Here is a 16,479-nt window from a genome sequence, read left to right as displayed (position 1 = left end):
TGAATGGTCTTTTTTTTTTTTTTTTTAAAGATTTTATTTTTTCCTTTTTCTCCCCAAAGCCCCCCGGTACATAGTTGTGTATTCTTCGTTGTGGGTTCTTCTAGTTGTGGCATGTGGGACGCTGCCTCAGCGTGGTCCGATGAGCAGTGCCATGTCCGCGCCCAGGATTCGAACTAACGAAACACTGGGCCGCCTGCAGCGGAGTGCGCGAACTTAACCACTCGGCCACGGGGCCAGCCCCTGAATGGTCTTGTATATAACTTCTTTGGGTAAGTTTCTGTTCAAATCTTTTGCCCATTTTCTAATTGATTTCTTTTTTAACTGTTGAATTCAGAGCATTCTTTATATATTTGGATATTAGTTTGTTGGACATGCAATTTACAAACATTTCTGGCAGTCTCTAGTTTGCCCTTTCATTCTATTAACAAGGACTTTCATAAAGCAAAAGTTTTAAATTTTTATTAAGTCCAACTTATCAATCTTTTTTATGGATCGCACTTCTGGTGTCATGTCTAAGAACTCTTGACGTAGCCCTAAGGTTCCAAAAATTTTCTTTGCTTTCTTCTATAAGTATTATAGAAGTTATAACACATAGGTGAAAGTTTTGGTTTCTTATTTTTTTTGCCTATGGATGTCCAATTGCTACAGCACTACTTATTGAAAGTCTATCCTTCTTCCATTTAACTGCTTTACACCTTTAACCGAAATCAGTTGAGGAAAAAAAATTGGTCATACTTGTATGTGTCTATTTTGGTTTTTTAATTCTGTTCCATTGATCTATATGTCTATCCCTCCACTAATACTGCCCTGTCTTGATTACTGTAACTATACAGCAAATCTAAAACTGGATAGAGTGATTCCTTCCCTTTATTCTTCTTTTTCAAATTTGTTTTAGGTGTTCTAATTCCTTTGGCTTTTCATATGAATTTTAGAATAAACTCATCTATATCTACAAAACACTTGCTGGGATATTGATAGGAATTGCATTAAAGCTAGTGATCAGTTTGTGGAGAATTCATCTTTATTACATTGAGCGTCCCAATCTATAAACATAGAATGTCTATTTGTTTAGCTCTTTCTTGATTTCTTCAGTAGCATTTTGTTGTTTTCAGCACAGATGTCCAGAACATGTATTATTATATTTACACCTTAATATATTGTTTTTTGAGAATTTGTAAATAGTACTGTATTTTATATTTGGTTTCCAGCTGTTCATTGTTGGCATATATACAATGTATTTTTTATGTCTACAAAACCTTATTTTTATTTAAACAAAAGAGGATCAAACGTTTATCATCCTACACTGCAAAGTGCCTATTTACTTTCCATTTATTTTCGTACTTTTTGCTAACATATTTTTTTTTTTTGGCAAATATTTATTCCCCTAAACATCTTAGCAAAATCACCAGGAAAACTTTAAATGAAACCTGCGAAAATTATGTACAGCGCATTGTCTGATGTGCATTAAAGTGCATCAATGTTAATTAATAGTATCCTGACGTAAAGAAAAAACCTTAAAGTAAATGACACAATTCAGCCTGGAGGATTTGTCTGAAAAATTTTAGACACTAACAATGAGCTCCACAGCTGCTATTCTGATATTTTAAAGCTTTATTGAAATGTAACTCACGATACGATTCACCTTTTTAAAGTATACAATTTAGTGTTTTGAGTATATGCACAAAGTTGTGAAATCATCATCACTATCCAATTTCAGAACATTTTCATCACCCGAAAAAGAAACCCTGTACCCATTAGCAGTCATTCCTCATTCTCACCTTCATCCAGCCTGTGGCAACCACTAACCTACTTTCTCTCTCTTGTGGATTTGCCTATTCTAGACATCTCATATAAATCAAATCATACAATATGTGGTATTTTGTGTCTGGCTTCTTTCATTTTGCATAACGTTTTCAACGTTTATCCATGTTGTAGAACATATCAATATTTTATTCCTTTTTATGGCCAAATAATATTCCATTGTATGGATATATCATTTTTGTTTATCTATTCATCACTTGGTAGGCATTTGGGTTGTTTCCACATGATTTAATAGATTTTAAAAATCAAACTTTTTATTTTGAGATGATTGTCGATTCACATGCAGGAGTAAACAATAGAGATCCCATGTACTCTTCACCTGGTTTTCCCCAATGGCAACATCTTGCACAACTATGATACAATGTCATAACCAGGAAATTTACACTGAAACAATACATTGACTTTACACAGATTTCACCAGTTTTACACATCATTTGTGGTTTAGTTCTATGCAATTTTATCACATTTGTAAATCTGTGTAATCACCACCACAGTCAAGATACAAAACAATTTCACACCCAAACGATCCATTGTGCTGCCCTTTTATAACAACACTCAGCTCCCTCCTCTCCCCATTCTGAATCCCTGTAAACGGCTAATCTGTTCTCCTTCTGCATAACTATCATTTTAAGAATACTTAAATATTATATAAATTATATATTCAGAAAATTATCTACATGTAAGTGGAATCATACAGTATATAACCTTTGGGGACTGGAGTTTTTTCACTCAGAATATATCCCTTGAGATCCATTCAAGCTGCTGTATCAACAGTTCATTCCTTCTTCTTATTGAGTAGTAGTCCACTGTATAAATGTACCACAGTTTGTTTAACCACTGACCTGTTGAACGATATTTGGATTGTTTCCAGTTTAGGGCTATCATGAATTAAAGGTGCTATGAGCATTTGTGTAAATGCTTTTGTGTGAACGTAAGTTTCAATTTCCTGGAATAAATGCCGAGTAATGCAACTGGTGAGTTGTATGATAATGACATGTTCAGTTTTACAAGAAGTTGCCAAACTATTTTCCAGAACAGCTATACCATATTAAATTTTCGTTGGACTGTATGAGTGATCCACCTTCTCCACATCCTTGTCAGTATTTCCTTCTGATCTCCGTAGTTTCTGGTGAGAAATCCAATGTCATTCAAATCATCACTCCATTACAGGTAATGTATCCTTGCTAACTACTTTCAAGGCTTTTTTTGTCTTTAATTTTGAGAAGTTTGTGATGCATCTTTGCATGGATTTCTTTGGGTTTATGCTGTTTGGGATTCACTCAGCTTCTTAAATCTATAGATATATGCCTCTGGCCAATTTTGGTAATTTGGTAAATTTCAGCTGCTACCTATTTTAATATTTTTTATCCATAAACTTTTCTCCTCCTGGGACTTCAATGACAAAGATGCTAGATCTTTTGTTATTGTCCCAGAGGTTCCTGAGGCTACATTCACTTTTTAAATTTCAGTCTATTTTCTCTCTGTTGATCAGATTGGGTAATTTCTATTGATCCATCTTCAGTTCACAGATTCATTCCTCTGTCATTGCCATTCTGATACACAGCCTATCAGTGAGGTTTTGTTTTGTTTTAATTCCAGTTATTGTAGTTTTCAGTTCTAAGATTTTCATTTGTTTCTTCTTTATATCTTTGTTTTGCTGGAACTTTTTGTTTCGGGCATGCTCATCCTTGCTCATTGAAGCATTTTTATGATAGTGTCTTTAATATTCTTGTCAAATAATTCCAACATGTGTCATCTTGACCAGAAGTAGTAAAAGTGGGCATCCTTGTCTTGTTCCTCGTCTTAGAGGAAAAGCTTTCAGTATTTCACCATTGAGTATGATGTTAGCTTTGGGTTTTTCACATATGCCTGTTATTGTGTTGTGGTAGTTTCCTTCTATCCCTAGTTTATTGAATTTTTTTTTTATCATAAAGGGTGTTTTTTGTTTAATGCTTTTTCTGCAACAAGAGAGATGATCATAAGGTGGTTTCCCTTCATTCTGTTAATGTGATGTATTTCATTGATTTCTGCATATGGAACCATCTGGCATTTCAGGAATAAATCCCACTTGGTTGTGGTGTATAACCTTTTTTAATGTGCTGTTGAATTCAGTTTGCTAGTAGTTTTGAGAATTTTTGCATCTATATTCAACAGGGAAATTGGCCTACAGTTTTCTTTTCTTGTAGTGTCCTTATCTGGCTTTAGCATCAGGGCAATGCTGGCCTCGTAAGAATGAGTTAGGAAGTGTTCCCTTCTCTTCAATTTTTAAAAAGAGTTTGAGAAGGATTCATGTTAATTCCTCCTTAAATGGTAGAATTAGCTGGTGAAGCCATCTGGTCCTGGGATAAAACAATGATTTTAAAAATTTTATTATTTTTTATATATCTACTATCTATCATTTTTCTGTGAAGAAGGCTTTCCTTCTATCAATTGGGTGTCAACTACAGTTCTTCCTCAAAATGGGTTGATATAATGGCAACCTTCAATATGTAAGGTATTTTTTTAAAAATAATATTTTTGTGTTACAATTAACTTCTCTCAGTAGTTTTTCATTCAAATTCTTCCAAATTTGGCCTGTTGGAACCCTTCAGCTGACTCCTGTGTCCTATCAAGGTATGCCCATTAGTCTTTCTTACTTGCTTACTTTCAGACCAAAAAGATCTTTCTCACTCCTTGATTTATTTCCTTCCCCAGCCCTGGATTCAGTGTTTTCTCCAAGGAGCACACTGGATCATGGGTGGGCAAGAGGTTTGTCCCTGACCCCCACTGGCCAAGATGCAGCTCCCAGCCAGCTGCCAACTATATGCACCATCATGCTGTACCCCAAGACACTACAGGAATACACGCCCAGCCCCAATCATTCCTGAGTGCCCAGGCCCTGGCTAGAGTGGTCACAGCATGGTTGGGGGAGACCAAGAACCCACCCAGGGGGATGGTGGGAGGCAGAACTGTGTGTGAGCTGAGAAGGTCCAAGTCTCCCACTGCATGCTGTATTGCCCCATCAAACCTCACCTGAAAACACAAATTCAAAGATAAAATTATTAAGAATTCCAAGATGGGGAAGACAGAACATTAAAGCCCAAGTGCAGGGACCTTCTGAGCACAGGGGCCTATGCAACCACACAGGCCCTGTGTATGTCTCTCTATTCTTTTCATGCATCTCACTCAACTTTGCAGGGTTTTTTTCATATAAATCCCAAAAGCTCTTGCTACTTCTAGGTGATTTACATTTGTTTCTATTGTGAATAAATTTTTCCCATGATATTTGCTAACCAGATAGTAATGGGATATATAAAAGTCATTTTGTACAGTTACTTTTAATGGCTATTTTAGCATTTCATATCTCACCATTTTAGGGATAATAGTTTCAATATCAATTTTCTTGGGTTTTCTACATAGAAAAATCATCTACAAATAATTACCATCTCTTGAGCAGTTAGCATTGCTAGGTACTGTTCTAAATCATTTAACCCTCACAACTCCTTGAAGCAGGTACTATTAGTATGCCCATTTCACAGGATGAGGTATGTGAAACACGAGACTTGCCCAAGGCCAAAGAGCTAACAAGTAAGTGCCAGAGTCAAAATTCAAAACCAAATCCAAGCCGCCTAGCTCAAGTTCATGTCCTCAACCACTGTGCTGTGATAGCTCTATATTGATCAGATTGACTCCTTTTTCCCTCTACCTTTATTTCTGTTTGAAGACTGAGTACCTTGGATAAAACTTTCAGAACAATGCTGATTTTAGTGATAGCAAATGTCCTTCTTTTGTTCTTAATTTTAACTAGAATGTCTCTAATGGTTCACTTTTAATTCTGATAATCATAGCTGTGGCTGAAAAGGAAAGCTTTGTAACAAGAGAATATTAATAATGTATATTTTCCTAAGATGAAGAACCAAAAATCAATGTATTTGGAAGAGGGATGGATTATGAAACTTTATTGATAAGGACTTCTGTTTCAAAGGTTTATTCCAATCACATTTATAGTACATAAAATATCAATACTTTCTTGTTGAGAAAACAGAAAATTTGGCCATCAGTATTGATGCTGACTTAAGAGAAATATATGTTTCTACCTAAGGCAAGAGTCTATATCTGAAGAATTCAACCAATTTGAGATATATACCCAAAAAAATCAATTCAACAATTTAAAGATATGTAAGAAACCAAAAGAAGACAGCTTTTCTGGGATACCGGTATGTACATTTTATTTAACAAACATAATGTACAACGACTAAAAGAACTGTATAGTCCCAGGAGAATTAAAGAGTGTGTATATCTGGATTAGCACCTAGAAAGTACATAGAAAATTTTTTAAAAAAAGGGGAAAACTTTCTATGAAAATCATTTGGGTCCAGGTTTCTAAGAGCTGATTCTCACTGGCATTTGATAATAACTCATTACAGTCCATGTAAGCTTGGTGATCAGCTGACTCAACTGCTTCAAGTCTTCAGTGCTTTATGACAATACATGTGTCAACTTGATGGATTTTATATGTAAATTTAAAGAAACAATAAAAAGTTTTATAATCACTATAGTTTTATTCCAAAATTACTGCACTATAAATTTGTGTTACACTACCAGGAAGATACTGGGAAAGCAAGGGAACCTTCCCTAACTGCTTGTGTGATGTGACCTTGTTCAAGAATAGTGCCCTGAGAATTACAATTTCACAGGTATGCTGATAATCGGTAGAAATCATTGACTGGAAGGAGGATCATAAATGGTGTATTTAGGTTATGAAAGGTTCCATTAGAATTAGAAAAGGTTCCACAGTGTGGTAAAGCCTGACTGAATGATTTATCAGTTAACATTATACTGTGCATTTAATGCAATCTTCTTTGGTTACATCATATTAACCACCATAAGAATAAATCCCTTGCTTACAAAATAGATCAGTCGTTCTTAACTGGGGACAGTTTGCCCTCCAGGAGACATCTGGCAATCAATGTCTGTTGATTTTTCACAACTCTTGGGAGTGCTACCAGAAACTAGCAGATATAGAGGCCAGGGATGTTGCTAAACATCCTACAATGCACAGGGCAGCCCCCAGAATAAAAACTCCTCAGGCCTCAAATGTCAATAGTACTGAGGTTGAGACACCCTGAAAGAGGTTTGTACGACATGTGCCTGGGTTGTCCATACAGTCAAAAGTACACTATGGAGGCACTCCCTGCACACTACAGCTCTGAGGGATTCCCTATTGGCTCTTACCAGTAGAGACCTGTTCATTCTTCTGTCTTTTGACCCAGACCCAAGGCCAGCTCCTTTACAAAGAACTCACTAAGTATTTGCTGAATGAATGGAGGAAAGGGGTGTAAGAAGCATGGTTCAAAGTCTTCAATTGACTATACTGAATAGTACTTTATATGACCTAAAAATTATACTGAACCTCAATGGTGTCATAGTCTCTGACTCTACAGGACCTCAAAGTTATGGCTAATATATTGTTAAAGATGGAGCTAATATTTTAAAGGGAGTATGTCTAAACACTTCTAGATGCATTTTAGTGGGGCAAACCAAATAAAATGGTGTTAAAGGCAAACATTCAATATACTTCATTTCAAACTAAAAATATTAACAGATGAAATGCCATGCACAGCAGATGCCATTCTTTCTTTAATATATATTTACAACTTTACACACTTACTTATCAATATATCTTTTATCTTTACAATTATAAAATTATTTCAAACTGTAGAAGAGTGGTACCATTGAATTTCCTTAAACACACATTTGGTGGCATTCATTTGCTTTATCCTTTGAAAGGGAATTATTTACCCAATCCAAACACAGTGAATGCCATGAAGGAAGCACAAAGAAAAGTAATGGAGGAAAAAAAAATAGACTGAGACAAAATTTTCACACAACCTTAAGTGAATCTATTTCAGTAACTCAAATAAATAGTACTTTATTATTTACTAAGATTCCTTTGCCAGGAAGAACAAAATAAAACAAAACAATCCCCACAAACTGTACCTTTATAAAAATGCTCTTACATTTATAAGCAATTAAGTCATACTCAAGATCCCAATCAGTGGACTGTAGTAAGGGCTAGCAACAATTTAGATTCAAATAAATACTATCCATGTAAGTTTTTATCATCCTGCATAAACTTGAGGTTGCAATGGTGGAGGAAGTTTATCATTTTCAACATTTTCAGAGTCAATAGCTGCTAAAGACTGATTTGGGGGCTTAATTTCAAGTGGGTATTTCTCAACAATGTCTTGAACCTCTTTTGCAATTCCATCTGTCCAATCTATTAGGTCTTTTTCAAGTTTCTTGGCTTCATTCATAATCCTTTCCTGTCGTTCATTCAATTGAGACAGGAGATCCAAGTTCTTATACATTTGCTTAACACCTAAGCAAGCATCAGGAGACCAATTCTCAGATTCTTGTTTCCGGGGAGAAGTCTGGCCAGACATGTATCGATCAAAATCTTCCTGACTTAAATTTAGAGACTGGGCATCTAATTTCTCAATGAAAGCCACGGCACAGCACTACAAAAAAAGGAGAATGTTATTTATTAAGATCATATGAGGAATGTTACACACATATTCAATAAGATTTTTAAAAATCCTTTTTTAATGGAGAATTTATAACAGAATCAAAAGTAGATGAGGTGATGTCAGCATCATGGCAGAGTGAGCTCTTCCCTTAGACTCTCCCTACTAAGATACAAAGAAAACGACATTCATAAACCAACGGAGAACATTCACACAACAGAAAAGACATCTGAGAGATCCATGCAGCCATACATCTGAAAGTGGAGGTGCTGGACCCCCTGGAGGAAGTGGCAGGCGGTAAGAGGATCTCTTCTCCTTCCCCTAGTGGCAGCAACCCAGGTTGCAGGACCAAGCACAGCTTTCATAGGAAAAAGGGGAGGGGCAGCACTCTGTGGGAACACCTTTGCTCTCTAAGTTCCCTCACAGCCTTCAGGAAAGCCCCACACAGAGGTGGAAAAGGTGCAGGGGTATCTTCATCAAGCCAGCACACCAGGAGAGTAGAGAGCCCGGGCAGAGTGAGAATTCCCCAGGATGGCGCAAGTGAAAGAAAGCACCCCTCCCCACACCAGGTGCTGCAGCTCAGCCTGTCAGCCAGAGTGCCTACAAACAGGTTAGAAAAGCAGCAGCTGTGAGTGAGCCAGGGATTGCAGCAGATTCAGAATACACAACTCTTGACCCCCACCAGAGGTGGCAGGTGGAAGCTGCGAGGCACAAATGCACACCATCAAACAGTATGAAGAAATATATTAATACTCTAGACCAGGAAGAAAATGACAAGCACCCAGAAATCAATCCTGAAGGCACAGAAATTTATAATCAAAATGACAGAGAATTCAAAATAGCTATCATAAAAAAACTCAATGAATTACAAGAAAATACAAATAGACAGTTCAATGAAATCAGAAACAAAATTAATGAACAGGGGGAATTCTTCACAAAGGAGACTGAAACTATAAAGAAATACCAATCAGAAATGTTGGAGATGAAAAACACAATAGTTGAGATAAAGAAAAATCTGGAGTCCTTAAATAACAGAGTTGATATTATGGAGGAGAGAATCAGCAGTCTGGATGACAGAAATATAGAAATGATTCAGATGGAGGAGGAGAGATAACTAAGACTAAAAAGAAATGAAGAAATTCCCGAGAAATATCTGACTCAATTAGGAAATGCAACAGAAGAATTACAGGTATTCAAGGGGGAGAAGAGAAGGAGAATGGAGCAGAAAGCTTATTCAAAGAAATAACAGCTGAGAACTTCTCAAACCTGGGGAAAGAGCTGGAAATACAAGTGAAATAAACCAATAAATCTCCTAACTATTTCAATGTAAAAAGACCTTCTCCAAGGCATATAGTAGTAAAGCTGGCAAAAGTCAATGACAAAGAAAAACTATTAAGGACAGCAAGGCAGAAGAAAATAACTTACAAAAGAACCCCTATCAGGATTTCAGTGGGTTTCTCAGCAGAAACCTTAGAGGCTAGGAGACACTAGAATGATATATTCAAAATTCTGAAAGACAAAAACTTTCAGCCAAGAATACTCTATGCAGTGAAAATATCCTTCAGATATGATGGAGAAATAAAAACTTTCCCAGACAAACAAAAGCTAAGGGAGCTCATCACCAGAAGACCCCCACCCCCACAAGAAATGCTCAAGAAGGCCCTCATACCTAAAAAAAAGAATAGGGTTACAAAGCCTTAAGCAAGGAGATAAATAGGTAGGCAAAATCAGAAAATTGCACTCTCTGTCAGAACAGGTTAGCAAATTCTTAATTATAACATTAACAATAAAGGGGGAAAAACATCAAAAATAAATACAATCTCGTCCTTTTAACCACAAACACAACACAAAACAGAGTAAGTTGTGACAATAGTAACTTTGAAGGGGAAGAGGAATAGGATAGAATCATCTTGGTCTAAGGAAATAAGAAGCTATGAGAATACAGACAATCAAATCTATGAGATTTTTTACACAAACCTCATGGTATCTACTAAACAATCAAAACAGAGACACAAATGATAAACAACTGAGAAAATCATCACAGAGAAATACCAAATTGAATTGGTAGTCCGAAATACATGGGATGAGAAACAAGCGAAAGGCAGAAAAACTCGAGAACGAGTGATAAAATGGCAGCATTAACTTCTCAAATATCAATGATCACTCAATGTAAATAGATTGAATTCTCCAATCAAAAGACACAGAGTGGCTGGAAGGACTAAAAAACAAGACCCAACAATATGGGTGCCTCCAGGAAACACATCTCAGCTCCAACAACAAACACAGGCTCAGAGTGAAGAGATGGAAGACAATACTCCAAGTTAATTGCAAACGGAGGAAAGCAGGTGTTGCCATGCTTATATTAAACAAAGTAAAGATAAAGACATCAAGATAAAACAGGTAATGAGAAACAAAGAGGGTCAGTATATAATGAGAAAAGGGACACTCCAACAAGACATAACACTTATAAATATATATGCACCCAACACAGGAGAACCAAAGTACATAAAACAACTATTAACAAACCTAAAAGGAGATATTAACAACACAATAATAGTAGGGGACCTTAACATCCCACTTACATCAATGGATAGATCATCCAGACAGAAAGTCAACAAGGAAATAATGGAGTTAAATGAAAAATGGGACCAGATGGGCTTAATAGATATATACAGAACACTCCATCCAAAACCAGCAGAATACACATTCTTCTGAAGTGCACATGCAACATTCTAAAGGATAGACCATACGTTGGGAAACAAGGCAAGCCTCAATAAATTTAAGAAGACTGAAATCATATCAAGCATCATTTCCAACCATAATGCTATGAAACTAGAAACTAACTAAAAGAAAAAAGCTGGGAAAGTGAAATATGTGGATAGTAAACAACATGCTAATGAACAACCAATAGATCATCAAAGAAATTAAAGGAGAAGTAAAAAAATATCTGGAGACAAATGAAAATGAAAATACACCACACCAACTCATACGGGATGAAGCAAAAGTGGTTCTAAGAGGGAAATTCATAGCAATACAGGCTCACCTTAACAAACAAAGAAAATCTGAAATAAGCAATCTTAAACTACACCTAACAGAAGTAGTAAAAGAAAAACAAAGGCCAAAGTCAGCAGAAGGAGAGAAATAATAAAAAATTAGAGCAGAAATAAATGAAATCAAAACAAACAAACAAAAAAACAGTAGAAAGGATCAATCAAACAAAAAGCTGGTTCTTTGAGAAGATAAAATTGACAAACCCCTAGCCAGACTCTCTAAGAAAAAAAGAGAAAAGGCTCAAATAAATAATATTAGGAATGAAAGGGGACAAATTACAACGGATATCACAGAAATACAAAGGATTATAAGAAAATACTATGAAAAACTATACGCCAACAAATTGGACAATCTAGAAGAAATGCATAAATTCTTAGACTCTTATAATCTTCCAAAACTGAATCAAGAAGAAATAGAGACTCTGAATAGACCAATCAGAAGTAAAGAGATTGAAATCGTAATCAAAACATCCCCCCAAATAAAAGTACAAGGCCAGATGGCTTCCCTGGAGAATTCTACCAAACATTGAAAGAAGATTTAATACCTATCCTTCTCAAACTATTCCAAAAAATTGAAGAAGATAGAACACTTCCTAACACATTCTATGAGGCAAACATCACCAGGGTCCCAAAGCCAGACAAGGACAACACAAAGAAGGAAAATTACAAGCCAGTATCACTGATGAACATAGATGCAAAATTCCTCAACAAAATATTGGCAAACTGAATACAGCAATACATTAAAAGGATCATACAGCATAATCAAGTGGGATTCATACCAGGGAAGCAGGGATGGTTTCACATCCGCAAATCAATCAATGTGATACACCACATCAACAAAATGAGGACTAAAAACCACATGATCATCTCAATAGATGCAAAGAAAGCATTTGATGAGATCCAACATCCATGTATGATTAAAAGCTTTCAATAAAATGGGTATAGAAGAAAAGTACCTCAACACAATAAAGGCCATAGACGACAAACACAAGCTAACAAGATACTCAATGGGGAAAAACTTAAAGCCTTCCTCTGAGAAGGGGAACAAGAGAAGGGTGTTGTCTCTTGCTACTCTTATTTAACATGTTACTGGAGGTTTGGTCCAGAGCAATGAGGCAAGAAAAAGAAATAAAAGGTATCCAAATTGGCAAGGAAGAAATGAAACTCATGCTGTTTGCAGACAACATCATTTTCTATATAGAAAACCCTAAAGAATCCATCAGAAAACTATTAGAAATAATCAACAACTACAGCAAAGCAGAAGTGTACAAAATCAACTTACAAAAATCAGTTGCCTTTATACTCTAATGATGAACTAACAGAAAGAGAACTCAAGAATACAATCCCATTAAAATCACAACAAAAAGAAATCATGCAAATCATATCTGACAAGTGGTTAATCTCCAAAATATATAAAGAGCTCACACAACTCAACAACAAAAAACCAAACAACCCAATCTAAAAATAGGCAGAGGATATGAACAGACATTTTTCCAAAAGAAGATATGCAGATGGTCAATAGGTACATGAAAAGATGTTCAACACCCCCAATCATCAGGGAAATGCAAATCAAAACTACACTAAGGGGCCAGCCCAGTAGTGCAGTGGTTAAGTTTGCATATTCCACTTCGGGGTTCACTGGTTTGGATCCTGGGTGCAGACATGGCACCGCTTGGCAAGCCACATTGTGGCAGGCATCCTACATATAAAGTCGAGGAAGATGGGCACGGATGTTAGGTCAGGGCCAGTCTTCCTCAGCAAAAAGAGAGGAGGATTGGCAGTAGATGTTAGCTCAGGGCTAATCTTCCTCAAAAAAAAAACTACAGCTAAGATATTACGTTACAGCCATTAGAATGGCTATAATCACCAAGACAAAAAATAAGAAATGTTGGAGAGGATGGGGAGAAAAGGGAACCCTCAGACACTGCTGGCAGGAATGCAAACTGGTGCAGCCAATATGGAAAACAGTATGGAGATTCCTCAAAAAATTAAAAATATAAATCCCATATGACCCAGTTATCGCACTACGGGGTATTTATTCAAAGAACTTGAAATCAACAATTCAAAGAGACTTATGCACTCCTATGTTCATTGCAGAATTATTCACAATAGCCAAGACATGGAAGCAACACAAGTGCCCATTAATGGATGACTGGGTAAAGAAGATGTCACATATTTATTCAGTGGAATACTACTCAGCCATAAAAAAAAGACAAAATCATCCCATTCACAACAACATGGATGGACCTTGAAGATATTATGTTAAGTGAAATAAGCCAGACAGAGAAAGACAAACATCGTATCATTTCACTAGTATGTGGAAGATAAACACATGGACAAAGGGAATAGATTAGTGGTTACCAGAGGGGAAGGGGTTGGGGGTTGGGCACAAGGAGAGAAGGGGCACATTTATATGGTGACTAACAAATAATAACGTACAAGTGAAATTTCTAATATTATAAACTATTATGACCTCAATAAAAAAGTAAGTAAATAAGTTCCTGTAAACCCACAGAATGTACAACACTAAGAGTGAACCACGATGTAAACTCTGGACTTTGGGCGATCATGATGTGTGACACTAGGTCATCATGTAACAATGCACCACTCGTGGGGGATGTAGGTAATGGCGGAGGCTGTGAATGTGTGGAGGGAGAAGCTATAGCAGAAATCTCTGTACTTCCTCTCATTTTCGCTCTGAACCTTAAACTGCTCTAAAAAAATAAAGTCTTAATAATAAAAAAGGAAATATTAACGATAATATTTTGGTGATATGGGTGATTGAGAATGCTTCAGTTCCCCTCCATGAGCTAATTTTTTTTAAAGATTTTATTTTTCCTCTTTCTCCTCAAAGCTCCCCGGTACACAGTTGTATATTCTTAGTTGTGGGTCCTTCTAGTTGTGGCATGTGGGACAGCACCTCAGCATGGCTTGATAAGCAGTGCCATGTCCGTGCCGAGGATTCAAACTGGCAAAACCCTTGGCCGCCCAAGCGGAGCGTGTGAACTTAACCACTCGGCCATGGGGCTGGACCTCCATGAGCTAATTTTTAAATTCAGACCTTGGGTAAGATATTCTTCGAATAAACTGTGTTCAAACAAACAGAGAAACAAATAAAAAAGTAGACAAAACAGACTAATGAACTTCCATGGACTTCAGCTTCAAAAATAACCAACTTGTAACCAATCATGTTTCCTTTATACTCCCATCTGAAATAATAACTTTCTTCCTTTAAAAAAAAAACTAAATCTAATTGCCAACTCCCATGAGTTTGACTGTCAGACATTTAGTCCTCTCCTTGGGTTATGTGACGGTCCTAGGGTCTAGTACAGAGTGAAATAATTAGGAGCACCTTCAGTGTTTGTTCCATGCTGGCTACTACAGAGCTTCCCGTGGACAAACACTGAATAATGCCTTGAAGTCGAAGGTTCTCCGCTTCCCTGTCAGGCTGTAGGGCAGAGAAATCACTGTTGCGTCCAGGAGCTCCAGGGTCAAGTGTCTGGGGGCCATGCCCAGAAAGTCACTGTTTTTGAGGTCTTGCCAGACCCACAATGCCCACTCAGTACAAGGCCAGTCACTGGGCTTGTCCTCAGGTACTGGTTTGGCACACAGACCTCTGGTCCTCAAAAAGATATTTTAACACCAAATGGTTAAAATAAGCTTTGAAATCAGACAACCTGAGTTAAGTGTCACCTCTGTTACTTGACAGCCAAGAGTTGTACGACCCTTAGGAAAGTAACCTAAGCTCTCTGAGGTTTCCGCATCCATAAAATGGAGGAAATACAACCCAGATTTATTGTGAGACTTAAACAACATAACACATGTAACGTGCTTAGGTCATAGGTCTGTACTAAGCAATGAATAATGGTAGCAAATATTAGTATAGAAATGCTAGGGCACTCAGTGATAGGCAGTTCTCAGAATTTCTTCTGAGTAACTCATTCACAGGATCCTACATTATTATTCATAAAAAAGAGAATCATCTCTTTAAGGAATATTTAGCAAATCTATTACAATTGATTCATGTGATGAGAAGGTGCCTATGTGACCCTTCCACACAGGCTCATGCCGTGTGTGTGGAATCGCTGCAGCCCCATTCCCTGGAGAGAGGAGGAATCTAAGATGATTCTAACATTCCTAGCTTAGGTGAATGGATATATGGTACTGCCACCAACGGAAACAGTGTATACTGGAAAAGAGAAAAACGTTTTATAGGGAAGCAGTTTCAGTTTTGAACAAATTAAATTTGAGGCACAACAAATAGCTGGAAGTGGAGCTCAGTGTGAGGTCAACACAGGTGACATAAACCTGTAGGTCCTTACTGTACAGGTGGACCGCAGAGCTGTGACCAGAGGAGTCTAGGGAGAGAGATGCATAGAGGACAGAAACCCAGGGAATAACACACTTCAAGATGAAGTAGAGGACACAAAGCCCACAAAGAGACAAGGAAAAGGAAATGAATTGTGGAAGCCAAGGGACCTTAAGAAGTTCCAGAACAAAGGAGTCGTCAGAGTATTAAAGAAGTAAGATGAAGACTGACAGTTTCCATGGGATTTGGCAAATGGCAGATTTTTTTACTTTTGCCAGAGCAGTTTCATCGGAGCAGTGGGAGCAGAAGCCAGACTCTGTGTTAGGCAAGAAGAGGATGAAGAAAGAAGACGCAAATATAGCTAAGGCTCTAGGTCAAGGTGCTGGGAAGATACAGAGAATAGACGAACCAGCAGCCTTCACTGTTGACAAGGGCTACCCTCAAACACCTCCTGGTCCTGCTTCATTTCTCCTACCACTGGCCATGTTTCCATCCCCACACTTCTCAGGGATTTCCAGATTGTCTGATACTCTCTGGATAAAGAACTGAATCCAAAAGGCTCTTTTCTAGCAAGGTGCTGTCAAGTGCATATTTCACTTATGTTAAGGAATATGAATACTTTGGCCACAAACTTTTCTGTGGAGTATAGTTTAAACAACCATGTGTCTAGAAGGATGAAAAACACTGCAAATAACGGAAGAACCACCATTTTGAAAAAGAGCATTCCCAAGTCCCTCCATCTGCAAACCACACTCTCAAGATGCTGGCAACTGCAGTCAATAGCAGCTGAACA

At 37.2% G+C, this 16,479-nt stretch overlaps 1 protein-coding gene across 5 annotated transcripts in view; it reads right to left on the bottom strand.

Annotated features, from left to right (window-relative positions):
* Positions 1-7,716: 7,716 nt before the first annotated feature.
* The window catches only part of RABGEF1 (RAB guanine nucleotide exchange factor 1), a 72,884-nt gene continuing 64,121 nt past the window's right edge, over positions 7,717-16,479 (bottom strand). For all 5 annotated transcript variants that reach the window (XM_046666340.1, XM_046666344.1, XM_046666342.1 and 2 more), the window contains one exon: positions 7,717-8,321. In XM_046666340.1, the coding sequence (XP_046522296.1) occupies positions 7,923-8,321 (399 nt within the window). In that variant the 3' untranslated portion in view covers positions 7,717-7,922. The remainder of the gene's footprint in view (positions 8,322-16,479) is intronic.

The sequence above is a fragment of the Equus quagga genome, chromosome 7 (genome assembly GCF_021613505.1).
Source record: "Equus quagga isolate Etosha38 chromosome 7, UCLA_HA_Equagga_1.0, whole genome shotgun sequence".
NCBI lineage: Eukaryota > Metazoa > Chordata > Mammalia > Perissodactyla > Equidae > Equus > Equus quagga.
Note: the sequence above shows the minus strand (reverse complement) of the source record. Positions and strands in the feature narration are given on the sequence as shown.